The sequence below is a fragment of the Leptosomus discolor genome, chromosome 9 (assembly GCF_034619465.1).
Source record: "Leptosomus discolor isolate bLepDis1 chromosome 9, bLepDis1.hap2, whole genome shotgun sequence".
NCBI classification, from domain to species: domain Eukaryota; kingdom Metazoa; phylum Chordata; class Aves; order Leptosomiformes; family Leptosomidae; genus Leptosomus; species Leptosomus discolor.
Genome location: NC_141399.1, coordinates 46,611,452 through 46,629,654, shown reverse-complemented (window position 1 = coordinate 46,629,654; position 18,203 = coordinate 46,611,452). Strand labels below are relative to the sequence as shown.

Below are 18,203 nucleotides of genomic sequence, written 5' to 3'. Positions count from 1 at the left end.
TATTTGCAAGAGCCAGGCATCCTGGCCATCAATTTTGTTTTCATTACACCCCAGAAAGCCGCTTGAAACATTAACAGATTTCCTAACAGCAAGGTACAACGCTGCTACATGCAGGATTAGATTCTGAATTCACACTCTCCACCATATTCCTATAACCCTGCAAATTAGGAAAGTGGGGGGAGGAGCAGAAGAGAAAAAGAAAGAATACTTCAAACTTGTTTCAAAATCACCTTCAGATTACTATTACCATTACTAGTAGGAGGCTTTAAGAAGAAAGTGAGTTAGAAGAGTTTTTGTATCTACCTGGTAAATGGGGTATTCTTAGATGTACATCACAAAACCTCAACGAACCAAGCATATGATCAGTTAAACATTATGGTGAGGGCAACTGCACAGTACACAAGGCAAAATGCTCCCAGCATCTGCATTTTGAGCAGAGCTTCCCAGACAGTTGTTAAGTGTAAACGAAAGCATTGCTGTGTATTTCACACAGGCACACACACAGGGTGGAAGTTCCCTTGCACAGACACGCCATATCCTGCATGTCGCCACCTGCGTTATCAGGAACGACCTAAACAGCAGCACAAACCAAAATATCTCCTGTAGACAGTTCCAGCTAGCACCTGATAGACTGCTCATGAGAACGAGCTGCAGACTGATAGATTGGCCTTTCCTCTTCAGCTCAAATAAATGAGCAGGTTTCTCTTCCAAGTGCTCTTCTTTTAACACCTACATAGCTGAAATTTGTCTCTCCTCCCTTTTCCTAACACAGCAATGTTGCTGCACACTAGGAAGTTGCTAGTGCAACTAGCTTAAGTGCTAAAACTCAGTGCTAGTACCTACTTCACCTTATCCCAGCAAGATACTAACACTAGGTTTTTTGGTAAAAAATGCCAGATTTAGAAGCAACCCAGCTGAGCCTTATGTCACAATAAAATTTATTCCAAATATTTTGCAATCAAATATTTCTTTTTTTTTTCAAAAGCAAAAGATTTTTTGCACAAAGTTCACATTTACTCTTCTGACCACTTCTACAAGGTTTGCACAAAATCTGAATTACAGCCTCCACTAACCTATCAAAAGCTTTTGCACGCCTATTTCTTTCTAAGAACAAATAAACACTAATTTTGTTGCAGACAAGAGTATAAGACATCCTTTCACACAATGAAGAAAAGGTAAGAGCAACCCTCCATTTCATAATCAAAAGACTACAAGAAAAAAACATTTGATTGAAAATATAACTGGTTCAATGTAAAAAATCAGTTATACAGCTTCTGTTCCATTCGGACACCAGAGGAGGCCCTGAAACCATGGAAATTCCACTGACATCTCACAGAGAAGTACCAAGACAAGACTGGAGCCCAAATCCCCTTTTCCATGGCACAGCAAGAGCTGGGAGCAGACACCCCATTGCTCAAATTCAGAGTTGGGAACGGGCACAGAGCCTTGAAGAAATCCTGTTTGACAGATACAGCACTACACCAGAGGAGGAGATCTGTAAGCAACCTTTAACTCACATTTCCCATCACTTATGATGTAAATAATTAATTGGCAATGGAAAAACTGTGGACTAAACCAGTGTGAGCAATGGAAATAAAAATTCTGGTCACCATCCTCCTCTCGCTAACCACATACATCCATACACACCCCATCAAAAAAACCCAAGCTATTGTTTCTAATACTATATGCTCCTCATGCAGGAAACAGACATCTTAAGATTGTAAAAGTCCTTAAATAATAAAAAAGAAAATTATTCCTTGTAAAAACTCCAGATGAATAAGAACTATTGCAGTACAATGAAGTATCTGTTCTTACCTTTGCACTCGCTAAAAACCCCAGAGATATGGCTACTCTGGCTCGCAGGTCTGGTCTGTCTTTGGGCCACACATAAGACAACATTGCTCTGATAATCTTTTTGGCATCTATCTCTCTCAGCTGTTGGAAAGAACAAACAAAGGCATCGCATTATAAAGAGACCCCAGGAAGCAAAATAACAGTATAAATAAGAATGAATTTTACATATTTGCATCACTTCCATATTTTATTTGATAGGCAACAGACACGTCACAATGTTTGAGACTAGAACTGCATATTAAAAGACCAAGTTGTAAATTTTTAGGTCTATATCCATGACACACTGTTAAAACAGATGAATTGTTCTTAATTCACATGTCCTCAAGAGTGCGAGCACAGCCAGCTGTAAATGGAACACAGAGAAAGCCACAATTCACCATAGTTAAAGTACTTCACAGAACAAATTAACTGACCCTTCTTTTTTATCTCAAGATTTCTGTACAAAATGCAAGGGCTTGGAATTTCTTCTTTGGAAGCTGCTTTAACTTAGCATAGAAACAAGGGTAGGGAAAACGCAAACCAAAATTTAACGAAGTAACAAAAAACTAAGGCAAGCAGGAAGTCTGAAAGGCCTACAATAAACAGAAGCTGGAGAAGATTCAGTGAGCGACAACAGAATACAGTACTTAAAAAAATTCACTAGCACTACAGCAACTCAAACGAATCTCTGAAACCCAACACTTACGCTGATATATAAATGGAACAGAATACAAATTTCAGCTCAGACGATTTGGTTGCGTTACTACAAATTTAAGCATTTCCAACAACCACTCTCACAGTTTTTTCATCATCTTATAACCTTTACAGAGAAGGGAGAAACACTCTTATTCTGCCCATGTCTTCTAGGCCATGTTTTCAGGAACCCTAAGGGCAGTCCTTCAGTGGGTGCCCAATGAAGTTACAACTTCCAGCAACAAAACTATTCTGGTGGCCTTCACGCAGCTTCCACTGCCACCACTTCATTTAACAGAATGGTCTCTGAGGTTGGGTAGTCAGGCTTCACGAGGCAGATAATGTACATGGCCACACGTTTGCCTAACTGATTACATCAATTTTTAATGAATTCTTCAAATAAGTTCTCCTTCTCCAAACCTCAAGTTTTGCTCTAAATGAGACCACGATAAGAAATACTACATTTTGTTGGGGTTTTGTTTTGGTTTGGGTTTTTTCGTTTGTGTTGCTTTTTTTTTGGGGGGGTGGGGGTATGTTTTGGGATCTGCTTGTTTTGGTGGTTGTATTTTTAACAGAAATACAGGTATTTTACAGAAGGATAGATGTATGCATCACTTACACTTGAGATATGTTCCACTAAACTCCCAAGCTGAATATATTGTCTGAAACCTAAACCGAATCGAGAATAACAGCACATGCAGCAACATAGCACAAGTATCAAGGACTCTATTTTTCTGTGTTGGCTACCCTGGGATTAACTTGAAAAACACAAAAGTTATCTAAAGCTGAAGGGAGGGCAGCAAGTAGCAGCTAATCTCTCCATTTCAGGCACTATTTTGTCACGAGGAGGAGCGGGGGAAACAAAAAGTTAGTCCACACCTTTTAAAGATGACACTGACAATTACAAAAGTCAGTAGAAAGGGGGAGTTTTACAACATATTTTAATGATTCCCTCACTAGATTGTGTACTTTAAATGTTCCTTCCTCGACTTTGAGGATAAACCGAATCAGAATAGAAATTCTTTGTTAAGGTCCAGTGTGAGCGAGCAAGAAAGAGTTCTATTAAAAGGTAAGACTGCTGAGACGACCAGAGAAGCCAATCCCATAAATGTAAGCTTTCAAAAGCACGGGAAATTTTGAAAATTCATCTCAGTGTTTCTAGCCATAGCTTCAAAGAAAACTAAAGGGTAAGAGACGCTGCATTTCATCAACAATTGCAAATGTGTTGAAGCATTATACAGTACAAGCACACTTCAAGAGACTTTTAAAAAATGGATATATGGAAGATTTGTAAGCGAAGGGAGGATGCAAAACTGTTTCTGTTGTGTCCTACCCATTCAGGAGATGGAGGTACCTGCTGCAGCATATACATGAACCTTTCTGTTTGAGTCAAGGATACGCATAAACAGCAGTTCAAACATTCAGAAAATATCTTTGATCACCACTTACAGGTTAAAAGGAAGTTATAAAAAGAGGTATCACATTAGCACAAGACACGCAAGTGCAACCAGAGCAGTTCTAATTATACGCTGCTATTGGCTAGTCAGGATGTTGCACAGAAAAGCTATTAAAAAGAACAAAATACGTTGGCTGCAAACAAGGGATATATTTCCGTTTCTTCATGGCTCTGAACGGTGACAGAAGTAAATCTGCTCAGAAAAGAGTCAGAAGGCAGCCAGTCATTTGCCAAAGGCCTTGCAAAGGAACAAGAAGAAATATCAAAGGAGATGCAAAACGCACACAAATTACATCAAAGTTTACCATGAAATAAAAGTTACTGTTGTGCAGAAACACGAGTTGAACATGGTTTAAATATGCAAGTGGCAACATTAAGAATTAAAATGAGCAATCTGTTTAATGGACTCGGGCTCTTTTTTTGATTCTCTGTGGTATATAAAAAGGTTAAGAGATGCATTTGTGTTACCTCCTTTTAAGTAGCAGTAATGTTTTGTATTTTCTTCCAAGGCCCATTTCTCCAGAAATGGAAGGAAAAGTATCATAAATCGAATATAGCAGGGAGGAAAGAAGAAAAGCCTTTTCTTCTTTTTGAATGCAGCATGTTTTTAAAACACACTACTGACTACTGAAGACTATTTGCAAAAGAAACAGCATTGATCATCTTCCTGTCTGCCCCCCCCCAACCCATCCCATCCCATCCAGGTTCTGGACCTTTTAAAATACCTAAAGAGGGGGGAAAAAAAGCAAGTCATGGTTCCTCCTCACGATCTCCAAGATTATTGAGTCTTGCAAAGCCTTCACTGGGCTGACCCCGTGACTTTATGGATAAAGCCTATGCCAGGATGATGAAACGTGATGGAAGAAAATGGTAGTTTGGCCTGCATTTAAGCTGTCATTGCCGATGAAGAAAAAAATACCCAGTTCTGGCTCCCTGCGTGCTCACTCACGAAGCCGTAACACCCTCTTCACGGCAGCAGCACAAGCTGTCTCACATTCGCACAAGGACAGTCTCCAAACCGCTAACAGCTTGCTTCCCGCTCTGCTTTCTCCTCTCCCTGCAGCACTCAATCGTACAGTCCCAGGCCACTTCTCACACCACCTCTGGAGCCCAGGAGCCACCCTGATGAACTGATTCCGTTCATGAAACTGGGCAGAAAACTCTCCAGTGATTGTTGCAAGGTTTCGTCTCAGTAAAGAGTCAGATAAACCTACAGATTCAGTAGCATGAGAAAAAGCACTGCTCAGAATAGAACTCATTTTTTTTGTTTGTTTTTTTTTAATATCAGGAAGCATTTATACTGTTTCAGGCCACGATGGGCAGCTTGCTGTGAGGGAAGCAGCCGTAGCTGCTTGGGAAGGGTGTGGGTGCTCCCACCATTTAGACATGATGTTTTTCAGCTAGATCACTTCACACTAGCTCACTATGTGACCCTCCAGTGACTTATGTAGCAAAACACCAAGGTGAGGAAGGATTCTTTTTCCAGTTGCCTTATCAGCTTAAATAAATGTCAAACTAGGGCCTGAATTTTCCTTCCAAACTTTTTTCCTAAAGTTCTCAGTCTTCTGTTTTCCTGCTATCCAACCCTCCACAGAAGGCAAGCAATGACTAGCAAACTAAGTAGCAACTGAGTGAAACGGTGGTAGGGGAAGGCTAATTACCAGGGGTCCATCGTGATTATCAGTCTTTCCATAAGAAAGTAGCACATGTCTGCTCAGGAACAAGTCAGGCACCAGAGTTATTATTCCTGTCTATTCAGCATACAAGAGCAACACACAGAAACCCCAAAGGTGGTAAAGAGCAACACTGTTTTCAGCACATCAGCCACTGCTGCAAGTAAAAATTATTTCGTAAAAAACCAAACGTGTACACTTCTCTCCAAGTTACTCGTGAGAGGAAGGTAAGGTGCCCTTCACACTCCGTGTTTGCCCTCAGTATTCAGTTCTGTATCCCCCCAAGCTGCTATAAAAGGGGCAATTTAAAACATCACTCCCAAAGTCCGTTTCCAGAATGAACAGGGTGGTTTGTCAAAAAAATTTGGAAGGGAGAAAGGTGTAATCTTGCTGCTGTGTGTATCACCTGCACTCTTCCTAAAAGCATAATGCTAGCAGAAAAAAAATTCTCTTGTGGTAATTTGGGTGCCAGGACTTTTCTGCACTGAATACAAGTGTGTGTACACACAAGAACTGCACTTCTAACACCAGATTTCCTTCCCTTCAGGGCTGCTGAGAACCTCTCGGCTTTTGCACTCCTCTTTGTAACACATTTCACTCCATCCCCAGCTAGTTCTTGCTGCTTCCTCCTGGACAATCCTTAACAGCTGGTATTTGTTTAGTTAGACAACAGCCTTAACTGACCATGTCCTACATTAACTACATTATAGCTCCATTTACTGGAATAAAAAAGTCCGGGGATTGGCTTATATAGGATCAGGTGCAAGTAACGGACGAACGGAGAATGCCACTGGAATATTGACACTGCCTAGCAGACTAAAAAAATATCAGCTGGCATCAAAGTTTCTGGCTAACACACTCCTGGAGAGTTTTAATGCTAAGGAACATCCAGCATTTAACAACATTACTAGTGTTTTGTAACCAAAACCTTGTATTCCCATTCTGATCAGAGAAAACACTGAAATTTAATTTTTTGAATGATGCCAAAATGTAGAGCTTTGAAAAGCAGGAACTCCGAAGAAAATACATGATGATTAAACACGTAATACCTATAATCATCAAATAGCTTTGTCCTGGAAGTTGCCCATCACATGCAAAGGAGTTCAGCTGAAAAACGTCTGCATATCAGGAAATTGCTTTTTAAAGAAAGAATAAACAGTCCCTTGTGGTGTTTTTGAAGATAGGTCAGTTGTGAAGTCTGAAATGGATTTGCAACTGAAACGTACGAGGGTGAGCTCGTTCTACGTATATACAAAAAAAATCTTTTCCCTGGAGCTGTGAAGAATGAAGTTATGTCAGGAAACATTTAGCCAATCAACATACCCAGGCAAACAGAAATACTAGTACGGAAAAAACCCCCAAGAACAAACAATTAAGCCCAACAGATGTGTGATCACCAAAGTGACAACACAGGGGATAATACCCTCCTCCCATGCACAGGAGAAATATAATCTGTAATAATTATATTCCATAACACAGATAATAAGGGTAAAACATAGAGAAGGGTAGTCTGCTAGCTTGGAAGTCCGTTTTGCCTAGGAAATCTTTGACAGAGCCTATGCCTGTTGCAAGGAGGGTCTTAAAATTAGTCTAAAGTTAATGTTAGAGGCAGAGCCAGTAGCGCTACTGACTGAAGGTGTGTGAAGATCCTGTTTCCCCCTGTGCCTTATGCAGAAAAGATCACAGATGTTTGCCAACAGAAGCTGGCTATTATGAAATTCCCTCTAACTACCAAAGCATAAATTTTGGTAGCAACTCGCCCAACTTCTGCCCGTAGCACAAACAGGTTTGGATTCAATGAAGGGACAACCCTCAGGTCAAAATTTAAGAGGAAATTCTAGGTTCAACTCTTCAGTGTCTTTACAAATGAGGCTGTAGGAAAGACATCATCAGAACAATTAAGCATGAGCAAACCAGCCCTGAAAGACCTGGATTCTGCACTGAAATTTCAGTTTGTCATCAACACGGTCCTCACTAGCTTTAGGAAGTTCCCACCCAAGTTTGAACAAGTTAAAAATCACCACACAGAATCGTTCTGCAAATACAAAAGTCATCAGAAATAAGTTTGCAGAGGAAGTGAGAAAATGAAAGTTACATAAACCCAAGAGCTTTGATTTTGCAATTTTAATCATGCAAAGTTTATATTGTGGTGTTTTAACCAAAAGCTTGCCTCATTTTCTAACTGTAATCATTCGGTCTAATAAAAGCTACTGCTTCTCCTTACAGACCTACCATAATTATTTTAGCATGTGCTTCCTGCATATAAATACAGTCAAAATTTATCAGATGCATTAACATTAAATCCAAGTAAAAATACTTGCAATTTAATTCCTTCTCTCCCCACCCCTGCTTCAAGTGCAATTTTACCAACTGATGCACTAACTTGTATCCACGAGCTGATTTGCACAATCCTGCATGTCAGGTCACAGGGAAATAGCAGTCCCAAACACGAATAACAAACCACAATACATTACAACGGAACATACTTTCCACAAAAAAAGAATAAATCTAACACAACACAGGCCAATTTCAAAGGAGTGTGACATTAAAACTGTATTTTTAATAAAACAATTGAAGCACTTCAGCACTGTTACTACAAACATTTGGTGATTTAAGAGCTACTAAGCCTACGTTGACAATTAAACAGCATCTACTCTGCTACAGCATTCACATATCTACCAATACAGTTTTTCACAAATTGTTGCTTGAGGTTTTCAGCTTTTCTCTTTTTTTGGAAGCTGATCACACTTTATTTGAAAAGCAATACAAATGAAGCAATTTTTTACCCCTTCCTTTGGATCTGTGTGAAGCCCTCCACCTGCATGCCCATGCCAACACATTCTCTTTTCTATCAGTCGCCACCTCGGGAGGATCTGTGTGAAAATGAAAAGACAATGTGCAAGAACCTCAGGAAACACGCATACAAAAACCAACAGAAAGAAGAACTACTGGTCTGTTTTCCCTCCCTCATCCTCCAACTGTATCAGCTTGCTTTAATAAAAGGTATTACCTCTTTCTAAAAACTTTGCCTTGCTTAAGGAAACAATAGCAAGAAAGGGACTGTAATTCTAGCAGGATAGTGGAGAGCATGTTCCAAGCAGCCAGGAGGTAAAGATGACAGTCTTAAATATTTCAGTCAAAAGGACACCTAAAAACTGAAAAGTGGACTAAAGAACATAAAGAAATTGAAGGTTTGGAGGATAACTGTACTCAGGCACATGAATATAAAGCGGAACACACTTAAGCAGTAATACTCTTTGCATGTACGTAAAGAATAACTTTACTGGGGGCAAAATAAACCCACTTCACACTTGTCTTTCCCATCACAACAGCCTATTGGTGCCACACGACAGGTACAAGTTTCACCCGCTCCGAAGCCCCTGCTGCAATCCCCGTACAGCCTGGCCCGGTGCAGGCAGGAAAAGACCCTGCTTTTTAAAAAACAAATGCTCACTTCTCTTAGCAAGTGGCCAAGATTCCCTGCTAAATAAATACGGAGAAAACGCCTGAATTCATTAATGCGCACAGACGTACTAAAAAATAACAACTCACTACCACGAGGTGTTTCTCCAAGTTCAATTTCCAAGTGCCTGCCACAAACAATGGACGTGCTAAAGCTTTTCAAAAAGAGTTTGCATTTTGTTTAAAAGATTTGCTATATTGACAATTTTCCAGGCTTAAGCTGTGTAAAAGCTCTTTCGGAATCCATTTTATGTACAAGGCTTGATAGCAGACCTCAAGTCAAAATGTCACTTTTCCTATTTTAAAGAAAAACATTATAAAAATCAATCCAAGTAGATTCTATGCTTTGAAGTGTCAATGACTCTCAAAAGATTTTAGCTGCTTAAGTCAGTTCTATGAGTGGTTATATTTTTATAATTAAAAAAACCCAACCAAAACCCAAGACAAATACATTTCCTAGCTTCATCTAAGCAAAGTGTGTTACTTAGAAATGTGCCATCATTATTCCATGAACAATAAAAATTGCGTCTTCCTTATGCTGACACTAGTGTTAAGGCAACCAGACCCCACAGGAACAAAAGCCTGACACCTTGGCACCCAGAATGACAAGAATAAGTTTCCACATTTTCTCGATATTTCACAATCTAAGTAGGATTTTGAAGTAACAAAGCCCTACACACTCAATGAAAGCTCACAGCTTGCTGTGCATTGGTATTTTCTATGCCTGACAACACGAATCAACATGTTGTATCAAGTATCAACACGCAAACGCTACATTTTTAAGAACTCTTCTTTGTAAGTTACTGTATTACCACTAGTTACCAAATTCAAGAAGAGTTCTTGAGGAGAGTGCAACAATCTGAAGCTTCTAAGCAAAGTTACCTCCTTTTCTAGAGGCAGAAACATAACTTGCCATTTAACTTGCTGCACTTCAGAACTGTAAATAGTGAAATAAAAAAAAAAACAACCAAAACACACCACACAAAAAACAAACAGACTAAACTGAAACACATTCCAAGGTCTTGAGTTTCCTCTGACCTGCAAGTAGGAAGAAAACCAATTTATACCTACCTCTGAAGCCTCTAATAACGGCCTTGAATAATCTCCCCTCAGACTGTGCCATGATCTTTGCTTGCAGATTGGTGGAATCTAAAGAATAAAAAGAGAGGGGGGGGGGGGAAATGCAAGTGGAGGCATGCAGAACATGCACTTCACATTCAAAGAATATTCATCTAGTTTATGTAAGCAAGCATAACATGAAAACAAGGCAGATGGCTTTGTTTTTTTAAACAACTGGCCATAGAAAAAGAAAACTGATGGGGAGCAGCTGTAACATGAATTACATTCATCCATTCAAAATGCTAAATGACAATGAACCTTTCCCTTCCCTGAATCCCCACTCCCATCAGACTTCATTTCTTTTGTGCCACGAAAGCCCAAAGTTTCCCCTTTCCTCTTGTTTTAATTTTCTCCCAGGTTGTCTTCTGACTTCTCTCAAATACTCTTTGGTTCTGTTTTTCATTACCAATTGTTATTCTCATGCTCATAGATTCTGCCATTTCCAATCCCTCCTAGCTCAGCTCATGCCATGCTTGTCTCAGAGACCACAAGGCTCATCAAAGCTACAGCTCCTGACTGGGAAGCACTGGGACTACCAGAAACTACGAGCATGGCTGACTACGAGTTTTAGGTAGGCAGGACACAAGATACCCAATACTCACCCATCCATCAATGCACCTTTAACAGATACACTGCCAGGCCCCAATTTCCACATGCTCTACATGTGACAGTGAAAGCAATCAATTTTCCATAAGAGTTTCAAAGCACCATTTATTTTCCTGAGACGGACTAGCTGGCAGCGCTTCCCCAGCAGCAAAACAGGGACCTCCCTTTTGGTTAGCAGTGATGGTGCCACACTATTTTTGACAAATTTAACAGTAAACCTCTTACTGCTCTGTTGCAATATTAACCATACACCTCACACTATATAAAAATCACTACCCCAGAGCAAAAACAGCAAAAGAACTGCTCATCAGCTCAAGGCAAAGGACAAATGTCAAAAAGGAAAAAAATAAAGAACTTGATCATAAAAAAGTGTATTTTTGACCTTGACAAATAGCAGCACCGTCACATATTTTACACCTTGCCTTAAACGTTCCTTTGCTCTTGTCCTAAGACTCATACCATACGTTATAATTTAGTCAGTAATTTTTAAGAAAATGAAGATCATTCCCCCACAAGCCCCCACATGGGACCTGCTCATTTCAAACATTTCCATTCTATGACATTGCACACAGAGAAAGAGTAAATGTTACAATTATACATTTTGCACTAATAGAGCTAATTGGTCTGGGTGAACTGCCCTGACGCTTCCAAGACCTGGGTTAAATGAAGGAGCTGCATTTTTAAAGCACTTTGTTGCAGATACACTCTTAACTTCTCAGTTTCATGTCAGCACAGGGGATTCCATCTCAACTAATATACTCTCCACATGAACAGTGACAGCCTCATAAACAGAGAACAGAACGGGGAAAGAGAAGGATTTCAAGATGCCTCAGCACACCCCAAGTTACTGCAAATCAATGTAATCATTACAAAGGCATGGTTATTTTGGACAAAAGTTCCCACCAACAGGCCAGGGGAGGAGTAGGCCCTCCTAGCAGTAACCACTACCATGGCACCCAGGAAGTACCGAATCCAACACCAAATTAAGGGGTACAACCAGCACCAGAGGCAGCAGCGGTCTCTAATTCAGCAAAGGCAGTCTCATCAATATAACCCCACCGGCTTCACCAGCCAGAGGCCATTCAGAAGCACGGATTAAACTACAGCAATTTAGAATTTACAGCAGAGACACAATCCAGGGTGAGAGGCTTAATACCAACAAGTCCTGCATTCACACCCATGAGACAGAGTTCCTGCCTCCTAGCGCCCCCAGTGCAGGCCGTGCACCGAAACCCTCAGCACCTTCCCGCCAGCGTTATCCTTCCCTAAACACGCCGCGCTGATCAAAGGCTGTTAGGACCCCAGGCCAAAGAGAAGTTTAGGGGCTGATGAACCACTGCTCCCAACTATGCTTTGGCTTCTCTTAAGACAACACAGCTGGAACCTCTCCTGAGCGGTACCATTCCCTCCCGCTTGGCCTTGCAAGGGGAAAAAAAAAATAAAATAATCTTGAGTCCTGCAAGAGCTGAAATTCAGGTATTTAAGTCTGAATGGATTTTTTGTTGGGTTATAGATTCCTAGTGCATGGGAGCACACAACTGATGCTCCAACAGCTACTGGAAAGAAGCTAGTTTCTCTTCTTCTCGAGGGTACTCCTAGGACATCATAAACATATTTTACTAATAATTCACATCCTTTGACCCCAAAGTTCTCTTCTAACTGACGCACGAGACGAACACCATCACAGAAACAACTTCTATGGAAACAGCAGCAGATCTAGTCTCAATTACTGCATTAGATAGCCTACTTACTTGACTGAAGCTATAAACTGTCACGGGGTTAAGAGATGAATACAGCAAAAAGATGAAAAGATTTGCACAAGGTACACAGGTAAACCTGTTCTCATTTTCAGTCTTCAGCCTGGAACACTAGAGGTTTCAATCCCCTCCTAAACTCCTGCTAAAAACCAAGTCTCAGCAAAGAAATAAAGAATTAAATGAAGTGAACAAGTTATTTCACCGATCAGCCCTCCAGCCATCACAGCATTATTAGCAGAGCTGCCCAAGTGAGCGGGACTCAAGCTCACCCTGTCACTCTCCGCACATCCTGCAGGCAGACCTGGGACTCCGCTTTCCCTCACTGCAACTCTTTCCCAGCAGAATTCAGACTACAAGGGAAAGGTGTACTTGAACCTTATTGCAACAGATAAAAGTAGCAGGTTATTGCTTTAAAGAAGCAGAAGCAAGTCCTGCTTATTTCTTCCGCATTTAAGAAATTATGCGAGCAAGTGCAAATCTGGCCTTTCCTAACTTTTGAACGCCTGACTCTGCACCATTATGTTCTTTTAATGTATTTTTGGATATGATTCTATATGCTCTAAAGGATGAAACAGACGTCTAGTACTGATTGCACATAAAAGTCATATTGCTAAAGTGTCAAGACTGTTGGCAGTAGTTTAAATACCTTAAATGCAAACAAACAACAGGGATTAAACACATTTGTGCAAGGTCAAATCCACACTTCGAAGCTTCTTTCTGGAGTATGTTACATACTGTTCCAGACGTGCTGCACTAACCCAATGGGGATTTTCTTTCAAGCTATCTAGAACAAAAAAGATAACTGAAGGTAGGGTCCAAGTACCTGTGCAGTATTCAAGTCCTGCTGTTAATTTTGCTGAGTTTGCAAGGCAAGAAAAGAAAATGTTAATAGGAAAGAGTGAGGAAGAGGAGAGAAAAGGTGAAAATATTCTGGTATAAATACAGACTGAACTGTCACCATTATCAACAACGCGAACTTAACCAGAGCTACATTTAACAACTGCCAACACGCAATTGCTCTGCACACAGACCAAGAGCAAACGAAACCAAGGTGAACAAAAAGGCACCTTAAGGAGTTTCCCCCGTAACATCTTACTAACACACCCTCACATTTGGCTTGTTTTGGTAAAACGCACCTCAATGGCAGAAGGGAAATCCCCCACAGCATGACAGTGGGCACCCCAGCGTACACCTCAGCACCCCCTACCACAGGGGGTGTGCCTTACCCTTGCCCCCCCCCCATTCCCCAGGTGAACTGCAGATCGAGTGGCCACATTCCCACCCGTTCCCCTTCACTACGGAGCCTTCCTTGCCACAATTCTCAGTATGCTTAGATGCCCATTTCCATAGACAGACATATGGGATTGCTGATCTGCTCAGCAGCGATATTTCCTCTATAAAGGGATTTTGACAATTCAAGGAATTTCAGACACTCCGTTACAGAGCTTCTGCCTGTCAGTAAAGACTGTTGACTAACGGAGACGGTTGATTAATAGTTCCCATGCCTCAAGCTGTCCAACTCCACCATCGAAGTCTAGAGAAGAGAATTCAGCAATGCACACATCACATGGAATGACATCTGGACAACAAACATCAGTATCATTTTACAGACCAGACCAGGCGTCAGGTAAAAAAAACAGCCAAATATAAACAAACTCAGCAAAAACCCCCTGAAACTTCTCTTACAACCACTTCCAGAGTAAGGGATACTATTAAATTATGCAGAAGAACATGCTCTTTATCACATCATGCGGCAGCTGGAAGGGCAAGATAATGCAAAGGAAAAAAAAAAAAAAAAAAGTCTTTTATTTTTTACCGTTACACTCAAAAATAATTTACAAACCCAGCTTTCTACAACTGCCAAAGTCCTCTCTGAAAGGAACTCCTTAGTGTATTTCTTGACTTACACAGATTCCTAGTAAAATAATTATCCTTAGTTAAAGGCTGTTAGACCTTTTCAGTCAAATGCTACTTTCCTCCCATTTAAGTTTTAGATCAAATAGAATTTGCTATTGCTTTTATTTTGGATGCAAACAAACTGTTCTACAAAAAAATCCTAAGCTTCCTAGGAAAAAAAACAACACCAAAACCAGTCTTTCTTTGGTTACTTTTCAACGTTCACCAAGCAGACCACATCCGAGGTGCCCATTCTCTCTATTACTACTTAGCAGAGACCCTAAACTCCTAACACGAGTGTTGACACCATGAACCCCTGCCTACTCCAGCCGCTGAAGGAGCAACATTTACAGAAAAATAAACTCATCTCAGTATCAAGAAATGGAATCCGATCACAGTTCCACAACATTTATGACACCCGTTTTTCCCCTCCATAAATTTGGCCATTTTCCTCTCCAGGATACAAGGGTTACATGTCTTGTTACTCAGAAAAGCAAAACTCTAATCACAACTAATGAAAAATGTAAGTGTGAGGGAAGAACGACACGGATCTGTAATGCAACAGCACCCAAACACCTCCGCTGTATTTGAATCTCATTGTCCTGAAGGCCACAGAAAATACATACATTGTATTATAATACAATTAGGCTTACACTTAATTGTAAGCTAAAAAAAAAGCTTCCAGGCAACATGAAGCAATGAAGACAGGGACCAAGTACTGCACAGATGCAAAGTGCAGTAGAAGGATGACAGGTGAGTGCTTGAAATCATCTTTTTCAAAAAGAATGGTTAGTAACTTTGCTCTTATGGTCATATTTCACCAGAGCTTCCCCCTTCCTTTAATCACAGTTTTTCTCCCCAGTTAAGCCATGGCTCAAGTCTGAGCTGTAAAAGGCACGACGCTCGACTGACGCAGCTCTGCCGGCACAAACCTCTGCTATTTGTGCAGTCACAGCAATAAAAGCAGAACTGCGGCTGTACAGTGGATTTTACTCAAAAAAAGTGACTTCGCTACAGCAGTGAGAAGCACGGTGTTGCTGGCATAACACGTGAGGTGCGCCCTGCCAGGAGGGCCCTTACTCTTTAGGAATGCTTTGGGGATGACGTGCCACTAAAGCCAGCTACCTGGATTGCACAAGTGGTTGGGTCCTGCCAGTCTCCCATCCCACGTGAGATTAAAGGGCTGGAACATGGGCATTTACTTCACATTTACTGCCCCCGGTTATATTCAACAAGCTAGCACAAAATCTGACCCATATTTGATACCCAGAAAACAGCAATAAAGGTAATAGAAGAGCTTTCCCGCACACTAAAGTATATACACTAAGATGTGCCATCGCACAGCAGCCTGGAGGCTTTCATGAGAACTCATGCTATAAAACACTACTTTCATTAAACCTTAATCCCAGATGACTGAAGCACGCAGTTTAGGACTGCAGCAAACAATTTTAAGTTGTTTTAAATGCAAAAAAAAAAAAAAAAAAAAAAGAAACACACCTGGTTTAATATACAGGAAAGCTTTCAGAATAAGCCCATTAAAAATATTAACAGTTCTCATTAGTGCGCAAACATAGCCAAATAAATAGGATGCACATACTTGCTGCCAGGTTTTTTAAATGCCAAATTACCTAATTTACAAAAATCAATGGCTAATCACTCTGAAATACAACCTGGAGTGCCTAGCCAGCTTCTGACAGTCACTTCTGTTGATGCAGGCACAATATCTCTTGAACTAGTGGAAAAATTGAGGGAAAAAAAAGAAAAGAAACCAAAATCACAGGACAGTGCATTTTGCTCTGTAAGCAAATTTAATTAAATGTTACAAAAATAATGTCAACTGGTCCCAAAACTTTGAAGGGCATTATATCTGAAGACGCCTGAACACTAAGTTTGAGCCTCCTGCTAGGTAATAATTAAATAAATTTGCACAACACACTCACATAAAACATGTTGCCTATCCGTCACGATGTGGCAAAAAAAAATTTAATTTAACAAAATGTAAGATCTTGCTTGTGCATTTAATGAATTCTAATTTTCATCCAAATAGGGCTTCATGCAGAAGTGATGTACTATAAAAAGAGAAATGCATAATTGACCACTTTCTGACACAGAAATGCCCGGAATCTGGAAGGCCAGAGAGATGAACACATACATACGCTACAGACACATCCGTAGCTTTGTAGTTCAGAAAAATCTCATGCAAATCAACATTTAGCAACATGTGGCAATTAAAACTTATCAGCAAGGTTTGGCATTTCTCACATTGAAAAGAAAAACATTCAAAAGGAAAACAAGATTATAATTAATACATACTGAGTACCCAGATACAGTTTAACATACCCAAATACATGGGAAAAATACTTGATCTGCATCAACTTTTAACTCTCACCTCCTTGTTTTGCACAAGTTTCAGAACTAAAACCCCCAAAAGTTTACTGCTTCAGTCCTGCTCATCTCATCTACTAAACAACATGAACTTGGCTGTAGACCATGAGAGAATTCTGCCTGTCAGGGGCAACTAATCAAGGCAGGTGACTGATCATAAACAGCCGTACTCTGGGGGGGAAAAACAAGAAGAAGAAGAAAAAAAAGGTTAGTATCAAACAGAAATAACAGCTATCTGAGAGTTTATGGAAAGTTCATTCACTCAATCTTTGAGATATGCTTCCTTCACTCACTTTGAAAAACGCCTATGAATTATTGAAAACTGCACTCATTCAATCTGAGATATGTACTCAATTCTTTTCTTCTAACAAAAAAATATCATTCACTGGAACACGTTACAGCCTTCCCCTGACAGCAAGCATTCCAACTCCAATTTCCTTTCCCTACATAACGGCAAAATTGGCTGTCAGCAGAACTTATTCCCCACATAAACGTTTAGCACCCGTTCAAAGGCGCCGATTTTTGAACGCCCGTCCACAAAGAGACGCTCCAACGCGCCGCGCACCGACAGAACGGTCATCCGGACGCGACCGCCAGGGAGGGACCGGCTCAGCCTCAAGTTGTCCGGGCCCAAACTTGCCCAAGACTTTACCCGTCACGCCCAAACCGCTCTCCCCGCACGCTGCGAAGCCAGCACCGCGCCATGCCCGTCGCCCCCCCCGCAGCCCCTCTGCCAGCACCCCTCCTGCCGGGGCTGACCGCAGCGGGGGGCCTCCGGGAGCGAGGCAGCGGCAGCGGGCCCCCCCGGTCGTGTAACCCCCCCCGGGCCCCACCGAGCGCCGACAGCCGTGCAAGGTAAGGACGAGACCGGGCGGCACCGCCGCGCCCCTCCTCAGCCCTCAGCCCGGCGCCCTCAGCCCGGCGCCCTCCGCCGCCCGCCCCCGGCCGGGGCCGGCGCCCCCCACGCACCTGGCCGCTCCCCGGGGCGACGCGGGCCCGCTGCCGGCCGCTCCCCGCAAGCCAACCGTGCGTGCAGGCGGCGGCGGCGGCCGCGGGAGGCCGCAGCAGGGCGAGGGCGAGCAGCCGGCGCCTGCGGGAGGCGGCTGCCGCCAGGCTCCGCGGAGCCCCCAGCAGCGCCATCTTGGGAGGGCAGGGGAGCAGAGGATTGTGGGACGCCGGCGGACTCGCGGGGAGGAGCGGCGGGGCGGAGCCGCGCTGCCGGCCCGGCCGCCCGGCGGAGAAGACGGGGCACGTCGCCATGGCAGCGCCCCGCTCCGCGCTCCCGGGGCCCGCCGAGGCCGCGCTCCCGCCCGGCGGAGCCCT

General features: G+C 42.1%; 1 protein-coding gene across 1 annotated transcript in view; it reads right to left on the bottom strand.

Moving 5' to 3' along the window:
- ABCB7 (ATP binding cassette subfamily B member 7) overlaps positions 1–18,020 on the bottom strand; it is a 39,399-nt gene extending 21,379 nt beyond the window's left edge. Inside the window, exons 1-4 of the mRNA XM_086470538.1 lie at positions 17,850–18,020; positions 10,189–10,266; positions 8,442–8,528; positions 1,816–1,935 (exon numbers count right to left, since the gene is read on the bottom strand). Coding sequence (XP_086326664.1) covers positions 1,816–1,935; positions 8,442–8,528; positions 10,189–10,266; positions 17,850–18,020 — 456 coding nt within the window. The remainder of the gene's footprint in view (positions 1–1,815; positions 1,936–8,441; positions 8,529–10,188; positions 10,267–17,849) is intronic.
- Positions 18,021–18,203: the final 183 nt, after the last annotated feature.